We start from the raw sequence: 12,858 nt of genomic DNA on the forward strand, positions 1-12,858 counted from the left end.
CATTGTCATTTGTCTGATTTTACATTAAATATACTGCTGGAGAGAGATCAAACATGACGAATTCTGTTTTTCGCTGATGGCATGCTTTCAACAGCAAGGCCTGTGAGCATTTGAGTAGGGTCGTGTTTTCCTAGAGAAAAGGAAATGACTTCATTGGCTAGACCTGCTGGCGGTCCCCAACAGGTGGGGGCTGGGGGCGCTGTAGCTTGCCGTCCCATGCGAAGAAAGCTGCACGTGCTGAGCAGCGCACCCACACCAAAATGGGGTTCCCTGAGGTTCCAGCCCCACAATGCACCTCTGTATGCAGCAGTCACATCTGTCCGTTTTTTTTCACAAGCTAAGCTGAAGGCATGAAACATGAGCAAAGACGAGGAACAGAGGCCCTTTATGGACGTCCGTCCTCGGCGTGGCCTGTCAACATCAAGCTCAGCGTAGAGACGTCGTGGGGCTTGAGAAGAAATCTGATGGCTTGCATTACAACATAATGCACCATAAGTGCTGAGTGTTAACTCTTGTGCTGTTTTTTAATAAAAACCACTCATATAAATCCATGGATTCAAGAACTGCTGATTTTGTGGCTGAAAATGAATATGCATAGAAGTGAATCATTACATTTACATGTATGCGTTTGGCAGATCCTTTTTAAGTTTTGCATTCCCAATGCAATTCTCGACTTAGTGAACAACAAAATATCCATCAAAAAAACGCACTAATAAACAGAAAGCACCGAAGATCTTGTTAGAAACAGGACATGTGGCCACCTGCTAAACCAGCTAAAACCAGCTTGGACAGGGTAGAAGACTAGTTAACCACATGAGGATGGTTTAAGCAGTTTATTCCTAGCAGGGTTAAGAGCTCATTATAGGTCTGCGTAGGTCCTACGATGTAGCCTCGACCTCACCGTAGGGTTCACGTCTTTGCGTAAGCCGTACAATCGATGTGTTAGCATTATCTTCATTACAGTTGCATCATTTTGACGCTAACAGCTACGCTAACATCCATGTGCCGGGTTCTTATTTATGTAGTATTTGCAGATTCATGTCCGACTCATAAATGTGGCCACTCCCAACCTCTGCAGACGGCACGCGGTCTAGTGGGAGTAATGACAGTAATGCCAATCTCACAAATCCTTTAGTGTTTGCTTTCATACAGTCTGGCAACACGATTAGATGGTCAATTTCCCATCGCAGGATAAATTGACTTTTGGTTTATAGCTTACGAGACCAAACCCTATAGTTAGGTTTTTTTTTGGTTTATTGGTCTATGACCGCATGCATATTCCTGGCATTTGCTGTGATTCAGCGGGACACTGCTGGCAGAGAGCAGGTGTGGAAACAGAAAGCTGCATTAATGTTTATCCATGAATCATCAACGGTCATTACTTTTACCCCAGCTAGACAAAATCAATCAAAGCTTTTTCAATTTCTGTCAATTAAAAATGATGATTCCTAGGTGGCCAGATTTAACAAGAGTAGTCCATGATTCAAAGAAAGCAACACTATACACTGTTGGAGAAATTTCCTTGCAGTACCTCTGCTCAATTTACATTTAACTCAATAAATCTTTCAAAATATTCATGAATTGTTTAAATACATGACTAAGCCCTTAAACCAATTCAAAAACAGGCACATTTTATGCATTTGGCAGACGCTTTTATACAAAGTGACATACAGTGCATTACAAGGTATACATTTCATTAGTATGTGCCCCCTGAAGATCAAACCTATGAACATTTTGCCACTAATGCAGTGCTCTACTAATTGAACTACAAAGCTAATGTTGTAGCCATGGTGCTTAGCGACCCCATTAAAGTGAATCTACTTTCAAACTGATTACTGCAAATGTGGGAACACTATTGGATGATTGCAAGCGTCATGAGATCTAGGACGGCTAAAATGACTGAACTCACCTGCGGCCGCTCCACAGTTTGGGGAAAGATGACCACTGGAGCAGGTGCACATGTTGGGCCTTGAGCAGAAGCCATCCCCACATGTATTTCTACAGATTGCTGAAAAAAGAAAAATATTCATGAGAAGTGTTCGACAAAGGTGACACATGCAGTACACATCATGTCAACATGGACCAATAGCCTTGACCAAATACACTAGCTGCGTTTCCATTGCAGATCTGCGCAAAACTTTTGTGTTATTTTCTAAATGTCGACAAAAGACTATTGCAATATGACTGCGTTTCCATTAATCGGTGATATGCGACTGAAATGTAGATCATTCCCAACATCACGACGACTGATGTTGGTAGGTTTACTAATATCACATAAAACCGCAATAGACATTATTTTTAACTGAAGGAGACTTAAAAGTATTATCCACACATTAATGCCAAGGAAAGCCCCTTATACTTAGGAGCAGCAACGTATAGGTGTTTCTTGGAGGTAATAGCAGTGGCGGCTCGTGACTGCTCTTCCGAGTGGCGCAAATTCAAAATCATGTGTGTTGCTTGTGTTTTCAAAATATGTGTTTGTTGAGTCATGTGAACCATGTGCATCACATGTTTTGTCAAAATATTTGCCTGCTGCATACGCGTCAAAACCGTTTATGATAAAAGAGACACAAAATACACGCAAGACACTCCCTTAACAGTAAACTCTGATTACGCATGAGATTATGCTGGTAATACGTATCTGGCAAATGCAAGCTTCTCTTTTATCATAAACCCTTTAGACGTGTCTGCAGCAGGCACTTATTTTGACAAGACACGTGATTCACACAGGATCACTCAACGCGCAGAACACATATTTTGAAATTACGAACCACTCACATGGCGGGCTACATACATGTTGTGACGAACTTCGCATCGAGTGCACTCGAAAAAAGAAGTTACCGGCCGCACTGTGTAATAGTAATTTTTTTTTAAATCAAGAGAGATGTAGGAGAACGTTGTTGGCAGGGAAAGGTTCTTATACTTGGGGGCAGACTCGTATTGAGGTGTTTCTTGGAGGTTTTAGTACATACCGCATCATCTTCAAATAATAATTGTGATTTACTTGCATCAGGTGACGTGAAAATGGGAACTGTTTTCATTGTAGTTTTGCGAAATACACCGCATTGCCTAAACAAACCACCTCACGCGAGCGTAAATCCTTTTTTTTAATGGGAGTTTTTGTGAAATTGACGTGTTACCATTGGCCGTGTTTTCAATTCGCAATGTAATGTAATGGGTAATGGAAACGCAGTGTTTGTACTAAGGTTCATTTCCCCCGGAACCCATTGTACTTTAGGAGCACAGTTTGTCCCCCAACTTGAATGTAAGATACGCATATATACAATAAAATGTCAGCCCTGACTTTCAAAACAAAAACATCCTGATGGTGCAGATACTTACGAACGATACACTGGTTCCCTGCAGGAAGCGTTTTCCATCCTGGACAACAATAGGAGTGAAAGCGAGAACCACATACATTGGGCCTGAAACAGAGAAAACATGTTTCCCATGAAAGAAATGTCTATAGTCTCAAAAACCTTTTGACCTTTTATAAACGCAGCTCATTGAGTGACCCGAATGACTTTATACGTCTTTCCAGGAAACAACATGAAAATAGGCAGTTTGTTTTGAGCAGGATCCTAACCAAACATCCTGAGACAGAAATATTTACTAGCGCTTCTCTTAAGTTTCCAGATTTACTAACGCATGAGCGTTTTTTTGGCACAGACCTGACTTTCTTACAGTAATGGCCAGTCTAGGGAAATGAAGCCGATGTATGCAAGATTAATTACAAGGGCAAGTCCAAAGTTAAATTTCTCACAGCCCTGTACCACATTTTAGGAGGCCCGCGTTCAGGGTATGCAATCCAAGCATTAAGGATTGATTCCCAGACTGTAATGCACGCCTTCGGTTAATCTTTGCTGTTCTTTTCCATCAAACTCAGAGGAACTCCCTCAAACCTGGACCCTTGTTGCGAACAAGCTTTATTTCTATCAGCACCAAGTTAAGTCTGCCATAAACGGAGCTTTAAAAACACAAAGGTACATCTGTCTTTTTACATACACACAAATTCCTTTGCTCTACAAGGCAAGATGTTTACTGCTGTCAGTCATCTGGAGACGACCAGCTGACTCTTTTGATGGAGTTTAAACTGCAATACCAGACGACACGACTCCTTACAGCAGAGACGGAGACCTGAAGGGAGTCGGGGCAGATAGAGCACTAGATGTTGGAAAATGGAAACGGAAAATGCTGGTAAAAGGGCAAGAACCAGTGGGAGGTAAAGAAAACAAGTAGATTTTGGGGGGTTGGAAGGGTGGGATGTTGAAAACAAAAGCAGCAGCGGAAATTAAACCAGAAAATGACGGAGTATCACCAGTATGGAAGCAAAGAGTCGTATTTCTTAAAATCAAGGATTTGAGAGAGTTGATGACACCAAGATGAATCCCCCCAACTGCTTATGTTGCGTTTGGTGGTCGTCACTTTCATCGCTTTTAGTAATCCAAATGTGGAAGTATTCCTTATAAAATAGTTTTTGAGAAGAATCCTAGATATATAAAGCCGAAGAATAGAGCACAGACAAATGCAGTTCAAAAACGCAATCCATATGCAAAGAAATAAATGTATTAGTTGCAGCACTGTGTGTTTATCGCTCCTAAATGAAAAACATTTACCAACCCAGCGTCTCAAAGAGAAATATTAATGTGCAAAGGATTCTCAGCTACAAGAAAATGCCATGTGACTCCTCAACTGGAACCAATTTTTTCTTTTTTTCCCAAACTCCTACCTTCCCACAGGCAAAAATTTAAATCAATGCCAATGATTTCAGGATAATACAGGTTAACGTTACAATTCTTGAAGGGGGGACCCCTTATAAGCTGAATTCCAGCAAGGCAAAAGGTCAACAAGGCATCTGAGATAGGAAATCAGTACAAGCTTTGATGGCCTCTGGCCAACTTTCGGTAAGGTCACAAGAACTGAACAGCAGCTCTCGTAAGGGCTTGTCGGTTATCTTGGGAAGGTCACAAACAATGATAGCACAATTCTGACCCACAGGGTACCACTCCTAAAGAGGTTAAAGGTCAATTCAATGGCATTTTGTCCCAGCCCCCAGGACTGCTGGAAGTCCAGCTCAGAGCTAATGAGCTCACAGAACGTTATAAAGATCCCATGCTGGATGTCTGAGGCATATTTGTGTCCAACTTGGCCTGTTTCGAGCCCCTGACCCTGATGAACCCGAATCACGTTGCTGTCTAGACTACACAAACTTTTAAAGGGGTGGGGGGGTTTTACATATGATTTCATGCGATTGCATACACGCCTGTGGGAATGAGGCATTTTTGAATGGATTGTTTCATGAGTTTTCAAAGTTATTTGCATTGGACAACAGAAAGCAATTAGACGTAATGTGTTTTCTTGTGTGGAACAATACGACAATGAGTCCATTTGATAAGTTGATGAGAATTTCTGGGCACGGTATTGTGGACACATAAGGATACACTTATGAGACCTACATCCTCCTTTTCTTCGCCAAGATGTCAGAGTGAAAGTTGCAATAAGTTTTTCGCTTTTTAGTGGGGTCCGTCAAGTTAGCCCCATATCCGTGGATTTTTGTCTTGTAAGTTTTACACTGCACACCCTTGTCGGTTTTACACTCCCCATAAACTTGCGCATTTGACAGTCTTGAAAGTTTCACTCAATGCTTTTAATAATTACATGCTGCGGGGAAATGTGCATATACCAAACATACCATTGCAGAGCATTGCTTTTCTTTTCTTGAATCTAATGATGTATTTCCATGATGCACAAATTCAAAAAATGTTGCTGGCTTGTAAACTCTTTGATATTTGAGAACGCTTGTTTTCCTCAAGACTGACATGTGTTTTCAACTGTTAAAGGAACTGCATATACAAGACAAAGCTCATTCTCTCCGGGGACGCGAACATCAAGTGTTCTGCAATAACCAAAGCCCATCTTAGTCTAATCGAACTGACATTGCCTTTGAGACATGTTGAATGAATGAATACATTTTTATGCTTTGAGAAGCCTGACCAAGCCGGCCAAACATCTAATCTGAGTGATCTGCTGGCTTTGCTCTCTGCAGAACTTGTCAGGGTCTGCTTGGCATCAACAGCAGATCACTGCAATCTTCGATTTTACCTTTATTTAATGGGCCCCAAGATGCAATATAATTATGTGACGAAAAAATTATACTTAGCTCTGAGAGCCAATAAGCTTCAAATCACTCATTGTCGTTTTCTAAACCATGTGACAGTGGATCAAATGTTCTCATGTTGGTGATTACAATCAATGTCTTACTGATAAAGCATGGGGTCGTGTAAAGCGTAAAACAGTTTTATTTTATCGGGGAAAGCCCATAAATGGTGTAAGCAAAAATCGATCGGCACAGGTTGTTTTTTGCTCATTACCTCAATTTCACGTTGCATGTAAACACCTTAACCGGCTTTCTTGCAGTTTTGTTCATGTGCACATGTGAAGTAAGCGCAAAATAACACCTAAAAGTCTGCGCTTGACTCAAGCAGTTAGCAGAGAAACTGAAAATAAAAGCTTGTGTTACATTTACAGGTTTTGCAGACGTGAGAAGAGATACAACAGTATAGCTTAAGATTTCCTGTCGGCATTTTGAACGACTATACATACTATCGGTGGTGATGCCACTGCCTGCAAGAAACCTGACAGATCTCCAAATTCCATGTTAACGCACTCAATGTTCATATAGTAGATCTGTACTATAAAAATTCTGGTAGGATTACGAACAGCAATTGGTAGTTAAAGCACACAATAAAATCCTTCTTTAAGACACAATAGCTACAACATTTGTCAAAGGGGTTGTTAAGTTCATGGTCTTGCCTTGATGAAGAAATAATCTGGAATCAAGTCTTGAATCCCCCTAGGCAAGTTTTTGTTGGAGAAGTGGGCACTATGGCACACATCAGAGTTGAAATTCTGCCATGGTTTGGCTCCAATGACCGCATCACAAACCCGACTTCACAAAACACCAAATTAACTTACATCTCTGTGTAATGCAGGTCAACTATGACCGCTTCTACTTCTGGTGCCCAGTGTAGTGGTAAAGAATAGTCCTGTTGTTTCTGAAGAGACGTACCACTAACTACAGTGCTAATCCAAGTGTTTGTTTGACCTTGCTGGATTTGTTTCAGAATTTGTTTGGAGATACGTCTGCTTCTCACCTGCACCTTGGAAACAAATGTGCCTTGTTGGAGCCCCTGAGTAATCAGAATACCTCATTTCCTGATGTAGTTTGCAGGGGAGTTACATATAAGCAAGCGCAGATGAGAGGAATAACCGATTCAAACATACGAGCACGGCTCAGCACAAAACTGCCATTGTTTAAACAAAAATGAAATACACACTTCTGGCTTTCTGAACAAAAAAGCCCACCCTGAGTTTGAGAGGCACTGGAAGGTTTGGAAAGTATATCCATCATCCAATTTTTCTGTGTTCTCTTACAATGTGTTGACCTCAACCAAAACTTCACAGCTAAAAATATCATGCACTCTTCTCTACAGTAAAATTTATAATAATCAACCTGTAATGTTGTTCAACATGGACGCTCTTCTTGTGATTGCATTTGAGTACTTCAAATTCCTTCACAGCACACATTTGACAAACATTATCACAGCTGGCTCCACCACACATATTGCCTTTTTGAGGAACAGTGGCAGAAGTTTGGCTCCAGCCCAAACATCACAGCAGGTAACAGAAATCCACAGCAACGCATTTCGATTGCAGTAACCTCGATGTATAAAGAAGCTAATGCTAGCTTTTAATTGCGACTAGTCTTCAAATGAGTATACTGTACTTCTAAAATTTGAGTTCAAACCTCCTTAAGTCTCTTATGGTAACTTCATTAGTGAAGCTTACAGATACAGTGGCAAGACCATACAAAAGTCTTACCCCCTGAGGGTCTCCTGGCCTCTTCGACGGACCCTGAGTTGCGCCTCCCCCTCTGGTTTTCCAGAAAATCGGCTAGCCTGGATGTCTCCGTCACCTTGTGCCTGCACCGAATACGCTGCGGCCCACCAGACCGCGACCCATCCGAGCACCACCTTGGCCAACTTCCAAGCTCCCATTGGCCCCTGCTGAGCGACTCCTTAAACCTCCTGTAAACGTGCGTCACCCGTAATAAAACTCTTCTCTTTCGATGAGCTCCTCAGATGCGTCTTTCAAGTGTGTGAGGTAAGAGCACTCCAGGCTGAGATCGTTAACACAGACGAAAGACAGAATATTAATAATGTGCTTTCCATTTTTATCAATTTTTGTCAATTGTGCAATGCATTTACAGTATACAACTAACATTAGAACAAATGGGTTGCCTCATAAATTTAGCCATTTAATAACCCACAGTCGATGATGGATTTTTTATAAAGTGTAGTTTTATTCCATGCGAACACTATGGCTATTAATACGCCGCCCTACAATATTTTACAAGCTCACTTGGACTGCCATAGTGTGGAGAAATAGCCAACTGTTGGCAAAGACCAAACTTCTGGTTCTGTCTTCAACTGGCTCATTAAAAATAAGTTTTAGGGTAAATAATGGCTCTCATAAGATTTTGAACCATGGCAGAAATTGGTTTTGACTTCAGGAGGGTGGCAAAACAACACAGCTTAGCATACCGCATATCAAAAACAGCCACAAAGATGGCATGACGACTTTTACCCCTCAGGAAAATACAAGATTTTGTGGTTTTATTATAGTTCCAATGCTTTTTGGTGGATTAATTACCATTTGTATTAGTTTTCCAAATATCATTGCTAAACTATGATTACTGTGTTAAAACCATGGTTAATGTTCGTTAGGGTAGGACATTCTATAAAAAAGATATAACTATACCTGAAGATTATAATTGTACTTATACATATATAAATTTACTTGTAAGTAAATATTAAAGTATAATATAGTTTTTATAACAATCACTATAGTTAATACTACAATTTACTGTTTTAAATCCAAATTTGTTTATGTGGATTTCATACATTATTTTATGCATTTGCATATATTTACACATACCAAACATGTAAAAAAACTACGTTATGGTTAGTTAAGTCCGTTATTTTAAATGACAGCTCTGTTAAGGGAGGGAAAGTTTGAGGCGTGTCCAAGTGGGCGGGTCTAATAGCGGCGCGAACAATGAGAAGAAAAAAACATCAATGAGCGACATCATCTATCGAGTGTATCATCATGAATGACTTCCTCCGCTAAATGACGTCAGACACCGTGTCACTACTTAACTTCTTGAACGTTAAATAGTATGAAGTTGAAAAATGACGGCACGTGAGCGTTTCTTTCGTGAGAAGGAAAAAAAGCTGCGAGAGAAAAGTTTCCTGAGGTAAAAGTGTTCACGAGCGAGCACTTCACGACAGATTTTGCTATTAAAAGCCACTGCTTCCAATTTATAACCAAGGTATTTTAGTCTGTTTTTACGAACGTAAAAGTAATACATATGCAACACCTGATATATATAGCCTACACTGCAAAAAAGACATCTCATCAAACGTTACATTTTAAACGAGGTCTTTCAGTTTTTAAAACTTAATCTTTTCAGTCGTGCACCATAATTACAGTTCATTACAGTTTGCCGGTTAACCTGAAGCAAATAAACGCCGAATGACTTTTTTCCTCAGATTAACTTTTGCAATGTTTCCAACATCGTACTTGACGCAAATTACATATTTTTATATACAAACGCGTGTCAGCGACGCGTTGAAAGCTATGCAAATAAATGAAGCCCAAATAAGGAGGATATTGAATTCGAAATACCTCAGATGTGTCGGAATGCCTGAAGGAGTCCGTTATTGTCACGGGATATGATCCACTGAATGGAAAACTGCACTGTTGCCCCTGTGAGGGGGGAGAAACGTGAGTGAATTACCCTGATAGGACGAGGGGAGGTGCTTGCTTTGAAATGGGAGGTGGTTTGCACCTCCTCACTGTCCCTCAAACCCCTGCTGCAAATCTGCCATCATTTACAGTAAACCAGAGTCTATGAAAAAGTGTAGTGTATGTGACAAATATATGAGGTATAGTTTATTAAACTCTTTATTGAGTATGTTTACCTGACATAAATAACAGTAATAATTGTAAGTATTGTTCTATAACTACCTACCTATCTATCTGATTAATCAAGATGACAAGTTTGTTTTCTCACTTTGAATCTTTACTGCTCACAGTCTACCCCTAATATTAATTGGCTGTTAGGAGAGAGGCGCTAACTGGGTGGTCAGACAGCTGAGTGAGACCCAAATGCTACTTAACTACCCAACTGAGTCAGCAAGTTTAAAAAACATAGATGCCTTTGTTGTCTGAGTAATTCAGGAACACCCCATCATTCTTGATTGTATTGATTATGCTTATTTTATCCTTCAAAATTGAGGAGTTTTTGCGGTTTTGTAAATTGGTGTTTAAGTGTGTCTGTTACATTATGTATAGTCCCCAAAGTCATAAACTAAATTGAACAATACATGTCATATGAGTTCATTCTCTATGCCATGTAAAATATGGTTGAGGAATCTTCTGTCTTGCACGGTCGTAGAAATGATTTGCTGCGTTTCCAACCCCACCTCTCGTCCTTGAAGTGAACGCAGCGAAATTCAATGTAAGCCGAGTCCGCCTCCAAAGACCCACTCCTCACCCTTAAACAGAACCATATTGTCCGTTGAGCACAGGAAAATGCTTTCCCTTTCCTTTTGACTCCTCCTCAACATCTGACCGGTCATGTTAAACAGTATGCAGGCTTTCCAGACGAATGGCAAAAATTAGAAATTTTTATGACTTATCTCATCAGAGCTAGATAATATGTTTAAAGACTGTTAATGTTTGATGAGAACAAACACTGCCTCCTTTAGATAAATAAAATACTTTTCTTTTTAGTTAGTGGTGTTACTACATTTACTATTGCTCATACTTACGGGTACTTCAGGAAATCCTTTACCGTATGTATTTAACAAATCATGTTCATAGCACAACCTGTCTTGTGTTACATGATACCGTGAAGCCCTTGAATCATGTGGCTTGTTGACTGCACATGTGCTATCATTTTTCTTTTTAGGTTAGTTTTGGGTCATTTTTGCCTTTATTTGACAGTATGTGAGGAAATCTGCTCAAACGTGTGTTATAATTTTTCCAAAAAAGTATTGGACAAAAATGTGTCACCCACCTACAGCATTGTTGTGTCAGTGAAATATAAATCTAGTTTGTTTGTATTTGTCAACTACTTATAAAAGCTTTTCTGTGATAAAATTTGTTTGCTTGAAATTAGTCAGGGATGAGATATAATCACGAACATTTGAGATGTGACAAGCTTTTTCTGGAGATACTTCAGGGTCCGACATAAACCAGATGAAGATTCATTTGTTTTGAATATGACTCTGATGTCACTATAGTCTCGGTTTCACCCCTTCGTAAGTTGTGTGAATGCCGATTTTATCTTCTGCTTTGGAAAATCAACACCATGGTTGGTTGAGATTCACAAACCAAAAAATGTTTCATGAATCAAGTTATGTCTCTATAATTTCTCAATTGTTTCTTATAGACAAATGGGGAACCAACTAAGACTTTCGCTTAACCAGGTTCTTCTCTAATAGCCGAAAAGCCTTGATGTCTCAGGTATGTTTCTTTGTAACGTTGATTTTGTCTCGCATGTTGCTCCTTTTGAGAATCAAAACATGCAGGAATGAGGCAATTGTTGGCATGTAGTAAAAACAATGTGAAGAGCAAAATTCACATAAATCTGTTTCCAGTTAGCATGTATTTGATGAGACATATTTAAAGGTCACGTTCTTTCTGATCCCATTTTTTTAAACCCTAGTTAGTATGTATATGTTGCTATAATAGCATAAATAATACCTGTTAAATGATAAAGCTCAAAATTCACTACCAGGCGATATATTTTCTCTAACAGAATTCGTCTTTCAAAGCCTACAGCGAACGACCGGTTTAGACTACAGCCCTCTACTTCCTGTTTTAATGATGTCAGTAGAGTTTTTGACTAAACTCCGCCCACAGGAATACGTCAGTCGCCAGCTAAGCTAACGGCAAGCTAAGCTGCTATCGAATCACAACACACTAAACCAACTACACAATCAGAACTCGTTACGTATTTCTGAAGAAGGGACTTCGTAGAAAAAGGAAGACATCAGCTTGTTTTTAGGACAGTGAAAACAGCGCTATATATATATAAAAATAATGCGTTTTTTACACGTGAAACATGAACACATGTTATATTGCACACTGTAAACACAATAAAAGCTTCAAAAACATAGTAAGAACGGGACCTTTACAAGCTTTAACCTTGGCGACTTATTTAAAACTTTAACGCAGGCACACGTGAGCAAAAAAGCAAACGACATGATAATTTCTTAAGAGAAAGAATTGGAATTTTGAAAGGTATTTCATTTGTAATTGTTCTATAATATTTTTTCATGATATTGTCAAGTCAATTTTTATTTATATAGCGCTTTTCACAATTGTTTCAAAGCAGCTTTACATAAATAAAAGCAGGAGAAAACACAAAAAATTGGTGTTACAATGGTACAGTTGCTAAGATAAATCGTTCTAGCAAGCGTAGAAATAATTTAATGTACCAATAGACCAATAATCTCACATGCAACCCTTAGGATATCAACAGTGTTCATTTTTATTTTGTTTTACTTTGATTTTTGAGTCACTCGACCATCACTAAGAAAGAAAGTGATAAAGTATCAAAGAGAAACCTCTGAGCAATAAAATGGTTCCTCTGGATACAGATGGTTTATCTTTTTATCCGGTCAGGACACAGCAGGAAAATAAACTTTAATCTAAATCCATGCTTATATAGATGCTCTATCACTGTCGCATAGGAACAAGAATGTTTGATGTGGTTTTTGGCATGTT

The 12,858-nt window shown here is 39.5% G+C and overlaps 1 protein-coding gene across 1 annotated transcript in view; it reads right to left on the reverse strand.

Annotated features, from left to right (window-relative positions):
• fbn2b (fibrillin 2b) overlaps positions 1 to 9,889 on the reverse strand; it is a 58,607-nt gene extending 48,718 nt beyond the window's left edge. The window contains exons 1-4 of the mRNA XM_055216872.2: positions 9,748 to 9,889; positions 7,882 to 8,179; positions 3,343 to 3,425; positions 1,910 to 2,008 (exon numbers count right to left, since the gene is read on the reverse strand). Coding sequence (XP_055072847.2) covers positions 1,910 to 2,008; positions 3,343 to 3,425; positions 7,882 to 8,057 — 358 coding nt within the window. The 5' untranslated portion in view covers positions 8,058 to 8,179; positions 9,748 to 9,889. The remainder of the gene's footprint in view (positions 1 to 1,909; positions 2,009 to 3,342; positions 3,426 to 7,881; positions 8,180 to 9,747) is intronic.
• Between the last annotated feature and the right edge of the window lie 2,969 nt (positions 9,890 to 12,858).

This window comes from Misgurnus anguillicaudatus, chromosome 23, assembly GCF_027580225.2.
Source record: "Misgurnus anguillicaudatus chromosome 23, ASM2758022v2, whole genome shotgun sequence".
Classification (NCBI taxonomy): Eukaryota; Metazoa; Chordata; class Actinopteri; order Cypriniformes; family Cobitidae; genus Misgurnus; species Misgurnus anguillicaudatus.